At 43.4% G+C, this 19,382-nt stretch overlaps 1 protein-coding gene across 4 annotated transcripts in view; it reads right to left on the bottom strand.

Annotated features, from left to right (window-relative positions):
• Positions 1-19,382, bottom strand: part of dcc (DCC netrin 1 receptor) — a 466,971-nt gene that overhangs the window by 7,772 nt on the left and 439,817 nt on the right. For 3 of the 4 annotated variants that reach the window (XM_077498095.1, XM_077498097.1, XM_077498098.1), the window contains exon 29: positions 14,743-16,176. The exons of the other annotated variant lie outside the window; for it this stretch is intronic. In XM_077498095.1, the coding sequence (XP_077354221.1) occupies positions 16,087-16,176 (90 nt within the window). In that variant the 3' untranslated portion in view covers positions 14,743-16,086. Of the gene's footprint in view, positions 1-14,742; positions 16,177-19,382 lie in introns of those variants that run through there. 4 annotated transcript variants of the gene reach the window in all.

Below are 19,382 nucleotides of genomic sequence, written 5' to 3'. Positions count from 1 at the left end.
CCTGCACATACAATTAGCATTTGCAATTTAGGAAAAATGACAAACGAAAAAGAAAGTTTACTCATTTGAATCTCATGCAGTAAATCAATTAAAATTGAAATAAAGGGAAAAAAATAAAATAAATGTCAATATAAAGTTTTTCAGGGACAAATGTCTATCAACTTGTAAAAAGGAAATGACAACCATTGTAGTCCTGCTGCCATTTCTTATGAAAAAACAAAACAAAACATAAGTTGTTTGGAATGTAAAACAAGTTTTGATTGACAGTCAGATATTAAAACTACCCAATGATTATTGGAGTTGTTGTAGCATCCTAGGTTGAGATAAAGGTGGTCTCTCCAACTGATGGTTCACAATCTTTTATTGACCTTCCCTTGTTGTGACCACACCGTAAGAGCTACAATACAAAATAAAATAAAATACCATTAACAACTCAAACGGCATTTTCTGTGCATACATTTTACCCTATTTAAGCCATACTGTAAATGAATTGCTTTATTGTTCTATAGCCTTTACAATATATTTTTGCTTGAAATTAACATAGCATATAAAAACAAATTTTAACCTTTCCCTTTGTCATTTCCTTATAACAAAAAATAAATCATACAAAATACAAATTTTCAGTAAACAAAACATAATATTGAGCCATAGCGTGGTGCGTTAGCACACTCTAGTGGGTGAAAACGTTGTTCCACAATGCAGCAAATCATACAAACAACGTGAAATGTAGTGATATTAATGAAACAGTAAACATGACTAGTACACACCTCATTCCCTTCTCAACCAGGTGCTAATAAACCAGTCGGTGAATCTTAACTTTAGTTGTTTTCCTTCTCTGTGTCTCTCTGGCGCGCACACGTTTCCCTTGACCTTGGAACGACGCTACTAATGGCGGTATGTTGGTTAATTACGTCATTTCCTCTCGATTTATGACACCATTTCCTGTTTCCTTCAAAATAAAAGCGATCCTATACTACAATAGCACAATTCAAAGCAAACAAAACAATTCTGCAGTACAAAAAATGCAATACCAAAAATAATAGCAGGGTCCTTTACAGTTGTGTCATGCTGTGGTGCTGAATTGGACTACAGAAGTTTTCCACATTACATGCATCCAGGTAATAATGTCATTATGTGTCCAATCTCAGATGCTACTCCTTCCTCCAGTGCAGTTAATTAAGCAGAGATGCTGGTGGGCCACCTCCAATCCCTGTGGTATGCAAAAAAGTTGTTTTTCACGGAGGTCCATAATCTCTCCATTTGTGCTTCAGTGCACGGCCTCCCCACGGCAGCAACATCTTGAGCAATTCTGGCCCAGATAGCGGAATTGGCAAGGGTTAGCCTTTGGCACTCTCTGACCAAAAAAAAAAAAACCTGCTTGGTACATTTATGCACGCTACATCAGCACCTCCACGTCAACTTCCTTGAAATTTGGTTTTCTTTAGACATCATTACATTACTTTCATATTCCTCTCTAGTTTTACTTCTATCTGGCTGTCCAACCAAGAGTGGGGTGAGCATTGGATGAAACAGCTTTCATTTACTCATATTTTTTAAAATTCTCCTCTGTGTACAATTTTAGATGGAGTGGGAAACAAATTAGCAGCATACATTTTTTCCCCCATTGGATTCTCCTCACCTATTTTCACACATGAAGAGTAATTAACCCCTCATGGTAGCCCCCGTAGCATAGCAACTGTGACATACGGACCACTGACTTTACTATGACTGGGTCAGTCTCCACCCCGAAGCTGCTACCCATTGGGAGAACATGTCCAAAGTGTATGAAGAATCTTTGAAGAGACACCAGATGGAGGTAGCTAACACTGATGCAACCACGCGACACTTCATCTTCCACAATTCCTAAACAACTACACTCCATGCGCATCTTTCTCCATTAAGTCTTAAACCCATGATAATGAACAGTCCAAACCAACCATGACATATTTTCTTCTTGTTCTTCGAGGTCAGAAGAGGTTTGGAAGGTCATTCAGGAACATTTTTAAAATGCTGTACTTTTTAGTTTAATGTTGAACATATAAACAGTAAGACGTTTTAGAAACTGACATTTGAAGTAGTGGCACAACAAGCCCCTGAAATCGTTAATCAATTTCAATTTATTGTATTATTATTTTTTGTCTCCTTAGTACATTGAAGTCTTCAGCAGGGCTGGACTGGCCATCCGGCATACAGGGCAGACACCTGGTGGGCCGGCTTCTTTTGGGGCAGATGCAGTGATTTTTAATGATTATTCTCCTACATTTTACCCCAATTTTGCCCATAATTTCAATCCTGTTTGAATATAGACAGCAAACTGAAACATCATCAATAAACATCAGTGGCAGAAGTGCATGTTAGGCAGGAGTCGGGTGGGGCCAGGCCGGTGGGCATAAGTCAACATGCCGGGGCCGAGTTTTTTGTGTGTGTGTGGCAGTTCAGCCCTGGTCATTATTAATCCATATCATATGTATTCACAACTTTTTATGAGGAGATACTTTACCGGTACTCTTATGTAATGTATGATATTTTAGTTCAAAGTCAAACTTGGAATAAAAGGTGCTAATTGAACATCCATGAAATACACTCATCAGGGGGATGAAGCCAAACCAGTTATCTGTTTAGTCCAGGGGTGTCAAAGTCATTTAAATTCAGTGGCCACTTCCACCCAAATGATCTCAAGTAGGCGGGAGTCTGTGTCTGAGTCAGTCCTCCTTGCCTGTAGCTGGTGCTAGCCTGCAGCAGTTTAACACCATGGCAAATCATGAGGATCACTTCCTGTTTTGACAACAATGAACCCACAAGCATGTCTTGCGTTTTTCACCGAAACTTCGCCGGTTTGGAAATACTTCAAAATTGTGAATCCTAAACTCAAAGAGCATTTTTGTGTTTTATTGTGAGCGTTAACATTATTGAGTGATTGTGCTGTTTTTTTGTTTGTTTGTTTTTTGCTTTTTTTTGGTCAAAATTAAAGGAAATATGTTTTAAAAAAAATATCTTTTAATCATTTTTTTATTTATTTATCAAAATGTACTACTAGTATCGGGAGTTGGCATCGGTGAGTACTGAGGGGCTGAGTATCGGTATCGGTCTGAAAAAAAGTGGTATCGAACATCCCTAATCATTACATTAAAATGTGCGTGTCACGCCGCCACCGGCGTGACGGCCCATGCTTTTATTTTGTGTCCATGTTTCCTGTCTTGTTTTGAAAATCCTAACTCTCCTCTCACCCCAGGTCACTTGCCCTTCCTGCCGCTCCCTAATTACCGGTCCCCGCCCATGATTACCACCACCTGCCACCAATCAAGACTCACAATAAAAGCCACCTGCATTCTCCCCTCAGTGCCGAAGTGTCACAGTCAGTGCATGGAAGCGTCCCACAGTCCTTATGTCCTCGTTCATGTTGCCAAGTGTTTTTGCGCCTTTTCCTCCCCAGTGGAGCGCCTTTTGTTACCCCTTTTGCCTTGTGCCCTTTTTCCTCCCTAGCGGAGCGCTTTTCGTTGTCCCCAGTACCTTTTGCCTGTTTTTTCCTCCCTAGTGGAGCGCTTTTTGTTCTCCACTTTTTTGCTTCCCTGTTCTCCTCTCAGCTTGAGAGGAGACACCTGTTGGCCGGAAATAAACCTGCTGCCTTGGTGGCTTACCTTACGCCTGCGTCTGAGTCCTACCTTACCTCGTCGTGTCAGTACACTTCGGCCAGCATGGACCCAGCAGGCAAGGTCGAGGCTGCACTGCAGAGCCAGGCGGCCCGGCTCGACAACCAGGAACGGATCCAGCAAACCATGCTGTCCCAGATTGGGGAATTGACCAGCCAGGTCCACGAGCTGGTGAGCCTCTCACGGCGTCGAGTACCAGCTCCCACCGGACAAATTCCTCATCCTGAGTTCTCCGTACCGACCACGCCATTCACCGGGGTAGGATTAAGACTGGCCTCCCCAGAACGATACTCCGGTGAACCCGGGCGCTGTCAGACTTTCCTCACGGAATGCGACATTCATTTTGAACACTTACCACAGGCATTTCCCACAGCCCGGTCCCGAGTGGCCTTCATGGTGTCTCACCTGACGGGACGGGCCAAAACCTGGGCGACCGCGGAATGGGCCAGGGGTTCCTCGGTCTGCCAAAGCGTACAGGACTTTCAAATCGCTTTGCGCCAAGTCTTTGATCCGGAGAACAATGACCGAGAGAAGGCACGAGCATTGAGCCGGCTTCAACAAGGCAAAGAGTCTGTCAGCGATTATGCTGTCCGTTTTCGAACATTGGCAACGAACAGTGGCTGGAACGCCATAGCTCTTCATGACCATTTCTTGAAAGGACTCTCACCTGCCATTCAAGAACTTCTGATCCCCGTAGAACTCCCCACGGACTTGGACGCTTTGATCTCCCTCGCCATCCGCACAGATCATCGTCGCCAGGAGCTGGCTAAGATCGGCGGACCTCGAAGGAGGGAGGAACCCACCCCCTGGTCACGGCCACCGGAGGCCGGAAGGCCGCAACCCATCCTTCCTTCCCGACCTGAACCAGGAGAGGTGGACCTCGCCAGAGACGAACCCATGCAACTGGGAAGGGCTCGGCTTTCGCCTGAGGAGAGACAGCGCCGCCGCCGAGAGGGCCGTTGCTACTATTGTGGTGGTCTTGGACACTTGGTGGGATCCTGCACCACGAAGGGCAGCTCACCGGTGAGTTCTCCGTCACCCCGACCCGCCAAGAACCACAGACTCACGCAAATTCAGATAACCCACCACAACGTCACCACAGATCTGTCAGCCCTCATCGACTCCGGATCCGACGAAAGTCTCATGGACTGGGAGCTCGTAAGGCAGATACGAGCCTCCACCGAACCCCTTTCCTCGACCATCCAGGCTCGAGCGCTGAATGGCAAGGAGCTCTTCAAAATCACCCACATCACTGAACCTCTGGGAGTCCGAATCGGATCTCACTTCGAGACTCTCCGCTTCCATGTTTTTCATGCATCATCCCCCACTTTGGTTCTGGGCCATCCATGGTTGCGTCTACATAATCCCAGAATCGACTGGAACACTGGAGTCGTTCTTGAGTGGGGAACGGACTGCATCTCTCACGGATTGGAACAACCCGCACCCCGAAACTCCACAGCCCAGGTTCAACAGGTGACTCTCGTCCCACCGGCTCAAGAAGAGTACCCGAACCTGCACACTGTTCCCTCCTGCTACCACTACTTGCGGGAGGTCTTCAGCAAAACCAAGGCCATGACTCTCCCTCCACACCGACCATATGACTGCCCGATCGATTTGATTCCCGGTTCAACCATTCCCAAGGGGAGACTGTATTCGGTCTCAGGACCCGAACGCCAAGCTATGAACAGTTACATTGACGACTCCTTGAAGGCCGGCCTCATCCGACCATCTTCCTCACCTGCTGGCGCAGGCTTTTTCTTTGTGAGCAAAAAGGATGGATCCCTACGCCCATGCATCGATTACAGTCCCTTGAATGACATCACTGTTAAGAACCGGTACCCCTTGCCCTTGATGTCCTCGGTGTTCGATCAGCTGCAACAGGCCAAGATCTTCACTAAGCTCGATCTCCGGAACGCCTATCAACTCATTCGGATCCGCGAGGGAGACGAATGGAAGACGGGCTTCAACACTCCTCGGGGACATTATGAGTACCTGGTCATGCCATTTGGCCTCACGAATGCTCCAGCCGTCTTCCAGGCCATGATAAATGAGGTACTCAAGGACTTCATAGATCACTTCGTGTACGTTTACTTGGATGACATTCTGATCTACTCTCCTGACCTAATGAGCCATCGAGACCACGTAAACCGAGTACTGCAACGTATTCTGGATCACCATCTGTACGTGAAAGCTGAGAAGAGCCTATTTCACGTTAACACCATCTCCTTCCTGGGATTTATCGTTTCACCAGGGAAGGTCGAAATGGACTCGGACAAGGTCAGTGCCGTACGAGAGTGGCCCACGCCGGACTCTCGGAAGAAATTTCAACAGTTCCTGGGCTTCGCCAACTTTTACCGGCGCTTCATAAGAAACTTCAGCACCATTGCCGCTCCCCTACACGCCTTGACCTCCCCACAAGTTCATTTTTTATGGAACCCGGAAGCCGAAAAGGCCTTCAAAGACTTAAAAGCACGCTTCACCAATGCCCCAATCCTCAGAGTCCCTGACCCCAAACGCCAGTTCGTGGTGGAGGTAGACGCCTCCAGTATTGGAATTGGGGCGGTACTGTCCCAGCGTTGTCAAGAGGACGGCAAGACACATCCCTGCGCATTCCTCTCACGTAAATTATCCAAGGCTGAACGCAATTACTCAGTCGGAGATCGGGAGCTTCTCGCGGAAAAAGTGGCCCTAGAAGAATGGAGACACTGGCTGGAAGGCGCCGAACTTCCTTTTGTGATCTGGACCGATCACCGGAATTTGGAGTACTTACGCCAGGCCAAAAGACTCAATCCTCGACAGGCCAGATGGTCCTTGTTTTTTAACCGTTTTGTGTTCTCGCTGACTTACAGACCAGGCAGCAAGAACGTCAAGGCGGATGCGTTGTCAAGAGTCCACGAATCCGAACCATTGGAAACCGAGCCTGAGACCATCCTGCCCCGGGACTGCATAGTTGGAGCCATGAGATGGCAAATTGAGGACAATGTCAAGGAGGCACTACGCAACATCACTCCCCCCACGTCTTGCCCACCACGTCGACTCTTCGTGCCTGAGGAGCTAAGGTCTCAGGTGATACACTGGGCTCATACATCACAGCTGTTTTGTCATCCTGGAGTCCGCAGGACCATGTATGCTGTTGCCAGGAGATTCTGGTGGCCGGCAATGGAATCCACCATAAAGGAGTACGTCGTTGCCTGTCCAACGTGTGCCCGCAACAAGACTTCGAATCAGTCCCGGATGGGCCTTCTCCAACCGCTGCCAATCCCATCCAGACCATGGGCAGAAATATCATTGGACTTTGTGACCGGACTACCCCTATCCCATGGTAAAACCACAATTCTCACAGTTGTCGACAGGTTCTCCAAGATGGTTCACTTCATTCCACTATCCAAGCTCCCATCCGCCAAAGTTACAGCCGACATCATGATCCACCACATATTCCGGTTTTATGGTTTCCCTCTGCACATCGTCTCCGACCGTGGACCACAGTTCGTCTCCCGCTTCTGGACACAGTTTTGTAAAGCCCTAGGTGCCAAAGCCAACCTGACGTCTGGATATCACCCTGAGGCCAACGGACAGGCAGAACGACTAAATCAGCAACTCGAAACCGGACTGCGATGCCTCGTCTCCCAGAACCCGACTACCTGGAGCACTTACCTGGTTTGGGTCGAGCTCGCACACAACTCATTGCCCACCTCTGCCACAGGTCTCACCCCGTTTAAATGCGTCCACGGCTACGATCCACCATTCTTCGCTGACCTGGAGGAGGAGGCAACGGTCCCCTCGGTCCAGGCCATGATCCGTCGGTGCCACAAAGTCTGGTCGGCGGCCCGGGCGGCGCTACAACGCCAGGGAGACCGGGTGAAGAGGTCCGCCGACCGGAAGAGGAGACCGGCACCCGAATACCGCCCAGGCCAACGAGTTTGGCTATCAGCCAAACACCTCAGACTCAAGGTACCATGTCCAAAGCTGGCCCTGCGATTTGTGGGGCCTTTCCCAGTAACCAAGTCCATAGGTCCCGCCGCCGTTCGACTCTGCCTGCCAAGATCCCTCAGAGTTCATCCAACATTCCACGTCAGTCAGGTCAAGCCGGTCCACGAAAGCCCACTTGTGCCCTCCGAACCCGACCCGCCCCCCCCAGAGATGATTGAAGGCGGCCCCGTTTACAAGGTCAGGAAACTCTTAGATGTGCGTAATCAGGGCCGCGGAAGACAATACCTAGTAGACTGGGAGGGATACGGCCCGGAGGAAAGACAATGGGTCCCCTCCCGGTTCATTGTTGACCCCTCCCTCATTGATGAATTTTATGAAGAACACCCTGACATTCCTGGGCCGTCGAGAGCCGGCCGTTGTCAACATAAGTCAACATGCCGGGGCCGAGTTTTTTGTGTGTGTGTGTGGCAGTTCAGCCCTGGTCATTATTAATCCATATCATATGTATTCACAACTTTTTATGAGGAGATACTTTACCGGTACTCTTATGTAATGTATGATATTTTAGTTCAAAGTCAAACTTGGAATAAAAGGTGCTAATTGAAAATCCATGAAATACACTCATCAGGGGGATGAAGCCAAACCAGTTATCTGTTTAGTCCAGGGGTGTCAAAGTCATTTAAATTCAGTGGCCACTTCCACCCAAATGATCTCAAGTAGGCGGGAGTCTGTGTCTGAGTCAGTCCTCCTTGCCTGTAGCTGGTGCTAGCCTGCAGCAGTTTAACACCATGGCAAATCATGAGGATCACTTCCTGTTTTGACAACAATGAACCCACAAGCATGTCTTGCGTTTTTCACCGAAACTTCGCCGGTTTGGAAATACTTCAAAATTGTGAATCCTAAACTCAAAGAGCATTTTTGTGTTTTATTGTGAGCGTTAACATTATTGAGTGATTGTGCTGTTTTTTTGTTTGTTTGTTTTTTGCTTTTTTTTGGTCAAAATTAAAGGAAATATGTTTTAAAAAAAATATCTTTTAATCATTTTTTTTTTTATTTATCAAAATGTACTACTAGTATCGGGAGTTGGCATCGGTGAGTACTGAGGGGCTGAGTATCGGTATCGGTCTGAAAAAAAGTGGTATCGAACATCCCTAATCATTACATTAAAATGTGCGTGTCACGCCGCCACCGGCGTGACGGCCCATGCTTTTATTTTGTGTCCATGTTGCCTGTCTTGTTTTGAAAATCCTAACTCTCCTCTCACCCCAGGTCACTTGCCCTTCCTGCCGCTCCCTAATTACCGGTCCCCGCCCATGATTACCACCACCTGCCACCAATCAAGACTCACAATAAAAGCCACCTGCATTCTCCCCTCAGTGCCGAAGTGTCACAGTCAGTGCATGGAAGCGTCCCACAGTCCTTATGTCCTCGTTCATGTTGCCAAGTGTTTTTGCCTTGTTTTTGTGCCTTTTCCTCCCCAGTGGAGCGCCTTTTGTTACCCCTTTTGCCTTGTGCCCTTTTTCCTCCCTAGCGGAGCACTTTTCGTTGTCCCCAGTACCTTTTGCCTGTTTTTTCCTCCCTAGTGGAGCGCTTTTTGTTCTCCACTTTTTTGCTTCCCTGTTCTCCTCTCAGCTTGAGAGGAGACACCTGTTGGCCGGAAATAAACCTGCTGCCTTGGTGGCTTACCTTACGCCTGCGTCTGAGTCCTACCTTACCTCGTCGTGTCAGTGCGTACCTGGATTGAAAAATCAGCATTGGGTTTTTAACCTTTATTTAATAAACAAAGAATGCACTCTTGAAATAACATTTCTAAAAAATAAAAATAAAAAAATGGATCTGTTCTACAGTGTATTACAAAACCAGTGGATATCGTGGATATCACATCGTGGATATAAATATCCCTCTAGTTTATCTGAAACACATCACCACCTCATTTCTTGTTCATTCAAATAGAGCAAAACATAAAAATATTGCAGCTATAAAGCTAATTTTGTTCTAATGACTCTGTGATTGAACTTTTAAAAGGATGAAGTGAAACTATTTACTCAAAGCTGCCCATGTGCCAGCTTCTCTGTTGAACACTGATGTTCTGGATGAAATGAAGTAATTGTGTGTGAGGCAGAGAGATAAGCACAGTTTTAATTTGGCCCTTTCACCATAGTGGAGTCCAATTTTTTTCTTTTTCTTTTCTTGCTTCTATTCAGACACAATTACTTTCTTCTTGCTCATCATCACACTGATTCTGTCTCTTCTGCAGCAAGCACACCGAAATCAGATCACGTTCGTCCACCTCTGGCCAACTTGACTTTGTAAATGCTTTTTTTCTTTGTAATACCCAAAGCCTTCCACTTCAGACTGAAGTGTCTAAAGGAAGAAGAAGAAGAAAAAAAAAGAGTGAATGAAATTGACTTTTTCTTTGTGAGCTGAGCACCCATCAATGCTCATCGAAACAGGTTGGTGGCATTTCTGAGTTTCACACAGTCACCACAGGTGCACCGCTTTTCTTCTCTCTCTCTCTCTCTCTCTCTCTCTGTTAGTTCTGTTACGTTGTGGATGTGGTGGGACGCAAAGGCGGAGTAACCAGACAGGAAGAGAAATGACAGGAATGACAATAACTTTAATTACTGGCTGGAAAGTGAGAAGACTGGGTAAAGGTGTGGACATGACTGGGCGTGGCGTGACAATGACTTGTGGCGTAGACGTGAAGATGACACTAACTAGACGTAGAGAAAGTGATCAGACGTAAAGAAAACAAAAACTAGATGTAACGTAAACAAAACTTGACCAAACGTAAATAAACCTAACTAGACGTAATCAAGCTACCGCCTAGCCTAGCCTAGCCGAAGAGACAAGGAGACAAGGAGACAAGGAATATACTACACAATACAATGCTCCCGCTCCCACGTGAAACAAACCACTCCCTTATACCAACACTAATGAGACATTAACAGGACACACCTGGGAAACACAGCAGGCAGAGGGCAATAATTACTAACAAACGTTTATTTATTTATTATTATATATACACCATTATTTTTGTTTTATGTTATGTTGAAAGTGTAAATGATGAAAATAAATTTGACATATTATCAGAATGCCTCATCTGTAATTTACGATGGCGTATTAGGGCCACGTACAAATATATATATATATGTTTATTTTTTTATGGGGCGGGGGCAATATGATGAGAAAAAAGTGGCAAAATTGCCAAATTTCTTTCGTTATATTGACCCCGCCCTCTAATATATATATATATATATATATATATATATATATATATATATATATATATATATATATATATATATATATATATATATTTGTACGTGGCCCTAATACGCCATCGTAAGTAATTTGATGCCTTTTTGATTTTTTTTTTTTTTTCTCAAAATATGTGAGGAACAAAATCACTTAGAGAGTCACAGCGGTCAAGTTTTGTCATTATCATACATAGTTTATTGTTATAAAGGATAACTGCATAGACGTGAACCTCAATCTACAAAGGTTAGACTGAAATGAACATAAAATGGTGGTGACTGTGTGTCCTCCGAAGGGACCACTTTGGTGTCAAACCATTTTCAATTGTAACTAAATACTGTTTGGAATATTAGACACCTTTTAAGGCAGCAAACAAACAGAACACAACAGAACTCCAAAGTGCACATTTTTTCCTCTTTACTAAACAAAATGTACATTTGCAGAAATATCACATGGTTATAAATAAACATTTTTTTAAATGATCACTCATAATAAAGTAAATGATACAAATAACAATAATAATATATTAAATTTGATTATAAAAAAGTTACTGCTACTCTACGGAGCTATACACAGTAAAAAAAATAATCAGCAGTGGCCTGTAATGTACTTCTGCTGCAGCAAAATGTAACTCTACAGTCAAATACACAAAAAAGGGAGACTGCCCCACCATAAAAAAAAAGAAAGAAAAAAAAGTCAATATTAATATCTGACTGATAAAGGGAAGCCTTCATATTAATAAACAGATGGGAGGTTCAATGTCAGCAACAAATAAAAGCATGTTTCTTTACCTATACAGAATCTTATAGAACTTCGGGCAATTAAAAAAAAAAAAAAAAAATTAAATTCCCCTTCTGCTTTACATCAATCACTACAATGATGCTCCACCCCTAACCGGTTAACACTTCAAAACTTTACTGGTGAATTTCTAATCCCAACTGTCCTGTCATCTTTTAGTTTGACTTCTCTTCCCTTTGGACTCTTTATGTTTACTTCAATGAAAACCGTCTGACAGAGACTTTAAAGTCAGTGTGCGAGTTTTATTGTTGTCAAAATATAGCCTACAGTATGTTCCTTTTTGTGCTGTGCTTCAAAGATAAGAGATGCTTCGCTGTATTTGCCACAAAAAGCTGTAAAATCAGCATCTGAAAGTTCTGTTGCAACAAAATCAAATAGAATATCTGAAAAAAAGGTTTTATGCAAAATTTGATTTATTCAATAAAATGGTGGTTGTGGGTTGTTTATTTTAATTTTAATTCTGATCCATATTAGCAATCGATAATATTAAAGTGAAACTTTTGGCACAGTGTTCAGTAAATGGTGTACGGGTATTTTAGTTGAGCCAACCTACAATGGTTTATGTATTGATATACGTACAAAAATCTAGGTGTCTGAAGTCTCAACAGATACATTAAAAAATGTTGTAGTAGAAAGAATATTCATATATTGTATGAATATTGTCAAACTGCTGTCAGGTTCTGGATTTACAAGCACTGAGAAGACTTGCCTTCTTAATTTAAGAGATCATATTATCAACGACCACGTGTGGTGTGTCTTGGGCATTTACGAACATTCACAGTATCGTGTCTTCTCACAAACTACTTTTCAACAAACTTTTTCTTGCATGTAAACATATATTGTGTATAAAATCCATGAAGATGTACAGCTACATATTTAGTTGACAGCTTTCTTACGTGTTAACTAAGCTGATCTCAAAACTTTTTATCCAATCACGTCTATGTAAATGTGAACACTGAGCATTTTGAGTTTTACAATTTCAGCAATGAACTCTTTATTTCGTGCCATTGCAAGTCTATTTTAGTGTATTTTGGCAGACCGCGCTACTCTATATCACACATCTGAAAAATTTGGCAATTTGGTGATAAAAAAAAAAAAAGTACACCAGATGTTAGACTCACTAATACCCGGTCTAAGTGGTGGCACAGCTGGCATAACGCGATTTTGATGGATTTGATCGAGGCGCAGGCAGATTCTGAGCTCCGTGGATGGGTGAGGTACATGTCATTATTTCGTTCATAAATGAGACAACAGCGTGGGACATTCCCTCTGAATCATTGTACAAATCAATTCATTGGACAAATTAGTATCATCTTTTTTTTTTTTGGAATAGCACCCCTCTGATTATGTGGCACATGCTGGTGGTGATTGTAGGTTGTTAGATGCACAATCGGGGGTCTCCATTTGTCAATGTCATATGTGCAGCTGCACCCTCTAGTGGAGATTTTGCAGTTCCTTTAATTGTACACGCACTTTGCCACTCCGTCTGCATGTAGACCGTGTACGCCATCGGTGTCAAACTGCAGTCCTCGAGGGCTGCTGTCCTGCAGGTTTTTGAGGTTTCCCACTTTCAACACAGCTGATTCATATTTAAGCTCATCAGCAAGCTCTGCAGGAGCCTGATAATTATCCTGATCATTGAATCAGGTGCATTGGAGTTGAGCAGTGTTTCTCCATTCCGGTTCTCAGGCAACCCTAGCCAGCCTGTTTTCCACGTCTCCCAATTCCCAAGATCAGCCAGCTCTGGAGAAGCCTGATAACGATCCTCACCTGCGTTGCAATTGGGAGACATGGAAAACAGGCTGGTTAGGGGGGCCTGAGGACCGGAATTGAGAAACACTGGAGTAGAGAAACCTGGAAAACATGCAGGATTCTGGCCCTCGAGGACCGGATCTTGACACATGTGGTGTAGGCGCTTCTCTCTGAGACAAGAATTTAAATGGGTTGATGAGGGGAGCTGCTTCGTTTGGCTAGGAGTAGACTGAATTCCCTCCCACAAGGGCGCACAGCGGAGCAGCAAACGGCCTCTTCCACCTTTGCACGCATTTTTAGACTTGGGCCCATAATGTTGCCTGACAGGAAATTTCAAAGCAGGAAAAATAGACGCAAACAACTCTACTGCCAAACTCCTTCCCAGACTTAAAGGATGAGACCTTTTCTTAACATCCCTCTAATTTGTTGTGTTGTTAAAATACGATGTTCCTGCACTGCCGTCAGACCGAAAGGAGTACAACTCGGAAGGGAATGTAAGCGCTTAGCTCACAGTGGATTCATCTCCCAGAGCAGGTTGATGAGTTTGATCCCCACACTGCCCGCATGCCTGCCCTCTGTAACCTTTCCATCCCTGCATCCATCCTGCAGAGATGTTACCTTTCTATCGCCTGTGTCCCTGGGACTTTTCCCCGCCGCCGTAACGGCCCAGTGAGCGTGAGCTTGAATCATAATGTTTGCAACGTCTTCATAATGAATTCGCCGCCTCGTTCCTCTGTGCCCTGCTCACACATGCAAGCCACCCCTGAATATCAATGCGGCTCCTCTGCCTGAGCGCGCTCAAGTCTCCCGCAGGATTCTCCTTTTTCATCACACTGAGATAAAGGTCTGTAAATTACAATATGGAGAATAGGGTGACACAGTCAAATATGGAGCATACTGATGGCTTGTTTTCTTCACCTCACTTGATTAATGAATGACTTATCATTTGAAGTTGAAAGAGCTTTTTTTTCCCCTTCCTGAAGAGCCGAACACAAAAAATGATTCTCTTTCTCGAGTTGCTTAATCACCTACTCCAGCGCCAGAAACATGTTATTCTCAAAAATGTTTTGAAAAATGGCGGAATTTTAAAGATTGTTGCTTTTCTTGTAGAACTTCACAAATGAATCTTCTCGATGGCAACAATAAACAAACATCCAGCCTCTGCTAATGAACCATTTAATTGGACACATTTTCTTTCTGCTGTCAGTACACAGCAGTTTAAGGAGCGAAGGGCTGGATGCACTCTGTTCTCCTTTCCTGGCTGACCTTATGAAATAAAGGTCACACTGAAAGCAAAATACTGCAGACTGGATTCGCAAACCGCTTGCATTCAAATAAAAAATGGCACCAAGAATTGTCCTTTGTACTATTCATTTTCAAGACTAATATGCTGTCAAACAGAATAGAAACTGTGAAAAATACACTTTGTGAAATATCCATTATTTCACATTTGTAAGTCATATTTCATTTTTTTCTTGTTTTGTATAAAAACCCGGCCCCCTCTGAGGTGAACTCAAATTGAAGCTGTGGCCATGAATGTAATTCAAAATAAATAGGGATTCATTCAAAACACTCCCACTTAATATGCACTGAAAAATAATTAAAAGGTAAAAAAATAAACACTCATCACTCCTGTTTGGAATAAACCGTAGGCCCAATCAGGACATAACATTCAACTGACAGACTTGTGTTTGACCAAAGTGAGGCAAACACCAAGTATTGTACAAATTCATCCATCCTGATGGTCTTACTGTGTGTCAGCAACAGCCAGTACAAAACTGTCAGTGAAAATGCCAGCCTTGAATTTTAAAGGAAGGCCGCCATGAGCTTCCCCTTTTTTGGCAACAACACTTATCCTGTCAATCCCGTTTACAGTTTTGTCTGGTTTGGCGGGATTAAAGGCTTGGTCAAGAGCAGTGATGGTGATAGATGTGTAGTCTATAGATGATTCAGCGACATCAACAAAAAATCCAGACGCATAAGAGTCTTATGTCCCGCCAGAATTCCAGTATTAAAAAAAAAGAAAAAAAAGTGATCCACATTTGAAGGGGTTTGTTCAGATGAAACCAAGACGGATGATGGAAAACTGCCCAAAACTGGACTTCCAACAAATGGGCCAAAATGCAGAAAGTTTCGCTGAAACTGAAAAAAAGAATGTCTATTTCACACTGAATGTTCTGTGTGGCAAACCATATTCACATTGCTTAAATGTGTCGTGTGAAGTTGTTTGAAATCATTTGAAAAAGGAAAAATATTCCCAACGGCAATCATGAAAAATAATTGAGGTACAGTCACAGTAACTGAGTTGCAGAGAACTCAGCGGAGGAGAATAATGAGGAGCTAATAAATACCACAAAGAGAAACAGTAAAGATCTTGAAATTGTGTCTTCTTTTGCTGTGATAATCCTCCCCCCCTGTTTCATTAAGTCAACGTGGTAGGCATTAGGTTTTCCTAGTTTTGTAGTTTTCAGTCGAAAGGTCCAAAAGAGTTTGAACCCATTGAGGAAGCCCCTTCCACCATTGTCTTGTTCCTGGAGATGATGACGTCTGATGTGGTTTAATCCAGTACAAACGGAGGTTCGAGTCCCCAGTGACCTCTTCAAAGTCAGATGCTGCAGCTGTTTGTGAACACGCTGCTCGTGACATCAAAGCTTGAAGAAGGGTTCCTGCTCTGGGGCTGAGGGCTTAAAGGAAAGCTTTAGAAGGCGGAGCCGGTGATGGCGTTTAGCTGCTTCATCAGCCCTTCTAAACTAGCCATCTGCTCCGAAAGGTCGTCCTGCTCATACACCTGAAAAACACAACAGAAAAAAAAAATTGTATGACTTGTGGGCCTGGCACAAACATTAGTAAGACGATGCAATAGTCTTAGGTTGTTTAGTTGTTTGACAATGCAATATTGACCAGATAGAGCAGCCAATCTGTACAAATTTCTGACAACTCATCTGAATTTTCCCATTTCTTTTTTAATTTTGTCAGGAACATAACAGAGGGAGGTTGAGTGTTTTATATACAGTGGTACCTCTACTTACGAACGTCTCTTCATACAAAAATTTCAAGTTACGAAATGCCTCAACGGGAAAATATTGCCTCTTGTTACGAAAGAAATTTCAAGATACGAAAAGTAAAAATACAGTACCGAACGGAACATTCTTTAAGCTATAGCTATTACCTACCATAGGTATCTATGAGCGTAGATACTAGATTGGTGTCTATGCATCTTTCTGGTATCCCATTGGCTAAGAGGAATCTCTACTGTTTGTATCTATGAGCGAAGATACTAGATTGGTGTCTATGCATCTTTCTGGTATCCCATTGGCTAAGAGGAATCTCTACTGTTTGTATCTATGAGCGAAGATAATAGATCGGTGTCTATGCAGCGTCCTCTCATTGATCCCTCGGGCCATGAGGTGTTCCGATGTAAATGTATGAACTAACGGCCGACGAATTTGTGCAAAAATTCAAACAACTGATGATTGATGAAGGTACAGTAAGCTTTTAATTGCGACGAGACGGGCCTTTTTTGGAAAAAGATGCCTCGCCGAACCTGAAGTTCCATGAAGTTTCGGAATTTGTTAAAAATAATCACCCAGAAAAAGTGTTCACCACTCGAGCGATTGCTCACTAATATGATGTTTGCCTTGGACATTTTCGAAGGATTGTTTCAAAAAAAAAAAAAAAAAAAAAAAAAAAAGCAAACATCCTTGGATCAGTTTTTTACAAAACACCAGGCAAAAAACACTTCTGAGAGAGAACATGAACCAAAGAAAGCAAAAAACGATGAGGACAGCAGTTAAAAAGGTAAATGACCATCATTTTTATTCTTTCCTCTATTCTTTGTTTTTACATTACGCACAACTCTCATTTATTGTGCAGTAATCTAATTGGAACATGTATTTGTTACATGTTTTGATGTCTTGATAAAACATTTATGTCTGAATTTTGGGAGTATTGGAACAGATTAGGACATTTACATGGGAGAGAGAGAGAGAGAGAGAGAGAGAGAGAGAGAGAGAGAGAGAGAGAGAGACTACTCCTGTTTTTAATAGAGGATCTCTGCAGAGACTCGTTGCCGTTATGATGATTGGCGAAGGAGGTGGAACCAGCAGATTTTAGATGAGTCACTTCACTTGTCACTTGAACTTGGGTGAAATTATATCTTTGAAGAATATTTTTTAAACAATTACTTCGGGTTTCTACTTTCTGGTCTGTCCTGATTTATATATATTTTTTAAACATGTAGATATAAATACGATGAAATAAAAGCTGGAATTCTCAACTTTGTTCCATCTCTCTGGTGTCGGGCATCGCACCTCCAAAATAGTCACTTCTCAGGAGACCCCCAAAAACGTCATGGTTGTTCAACCATTGCATCATCACAGAGAGCAAGACATTTTCAACACTTTACATGGGTCACTTATTTATAAAAAATAACATGTGTAAGACAGACCAATTGCATAGATTTTTGAAAAGATATCAATTATACGAAATGTGACTTATGAGGTTTTGGCTCGATGCCAGTGATATTCATCTTTTGATCTGAAACCCAAAGTCTTTATTTTTCAAGGCCTTGACTACACAGTAGCATCCAAATGCAAAGGAAGTGACTAACCTTAGGCTTGGTGCCAATATGGAACTTATTAAGTTGGAGTCGGCCATTTCCGTAACGAACGTGAAGCCACTACATATACGATCGTGGCACTTTCACATCAAGCAATGTATAAAGGTAAGGTATACAAGTTTCAAACATTGTCACACATGTACTTAGAATAGCTGTGTACTGTATTGGGTGGTTTTTGGCAACCAAAAAATGCTTCAATTTAACAGACAAATGGCGGACGAGCCACTTCCCCTTTAGGCTGTTAATTAAAAACCTTAACACAAGTCTACACATGATCATTAGACAGGAGAACGACACATTTTCAGTAGCTACCTATATATGCCCATATGAAAAGAGATCATATTCATATTTTTCAGTGCATTTCGTCCACATAACCGTTTTGTTTTTGTCCTTCAGTGTCTGTTGTGTTCTGCGTTCCCTCCCTCCGGCCCACCCCGACTATTTCCCACTGTTTTCAATGCACCACATACAGATCCTGCTTTTGGAGGACAGGCTGCAGTTCCCTGTAGCCTTTCCGCCTTATCCCCACTAGCCTCACATGTCCTTCCAAGTTTAATACACGATATCACACTGAGGGCAACACAAACACAGTTGGAGGGAGGGACAATGATTACCAGACTGGTGATTATAGTCATAGGGTGGGAGCTGGGTAGTCGCAAGGCTCATAGCGTAACTCCTGGGACAGGACCTATTCGGGCATCAGGGGGCTCTCCCCGTGCCTTATGGATGTGATTGGATGTATAAGTTGGGGTGTAGGGCCTGTGAGTGAGTCAGCAAGCTGGTGTTCGTAGGTGAGCACATAAATCTCAACTACAAAGATAATGGTCGCATTGCCTGGCTCACTAAAGGCGGCCTGACACTTGTACGACTTTTGGGCACGATTCTGTCGTGGCAAGTGGTGCCATTTTGGGGCACGAACTGGGAGGTTCCCCCACTGTTCACGACTAGTTGACGCATAGTTCACGACAAGTTCACGAATACGTAACCATTTGTGGCCACATTGACACGAACTGGTACGACGAATTGACGCATAGTTTGCGCATAGTTTACGCACTTCGCACATTTGCACGACTAGTTCGCGCACTGGCGCGATTCGAGTCGGGCCAATTCGTGCCACAAAATCGTGCAAGTGTCAACGTGGCTTAAGACTGTCCTGTCCTAACTGCAGACAAACTCGAAAAAAACAAATATATAAAAGCCCCACTTTTGTTTTTACTATCATTTTTTTATTAACTAAACTTAAAGGCCCAGTCTGCTGGTTTCACTCAGGGAAATGCACTTTTTAAATACAGGATTTAAACAAACAAACTACTTCTCAATTTACAAATGTGGGCTTCTCTTAACATGTGGTGGTGATTTTGTCTAAACCCCCACTC

The sequence above is a fragment of the Festucalex cinctus genome, chromosome 15 (genome assembly GCF_051991245.1).
Source record: "Festucalex cinctus isolate MCC-2025b chromosome 15, RoL_Fcin_1.0, whole genome shotgun sequence".
Classification (NCBI taxonomy): Eukaryota; Metazoa; Chordata; class Actinopteri; order Syngnathiformes; family Syngnathidae; genus Festucalex; species Festucalex cinctus.
This window is presented reverse-complemented; position numbering and strand designations above follow the sequence as displayed.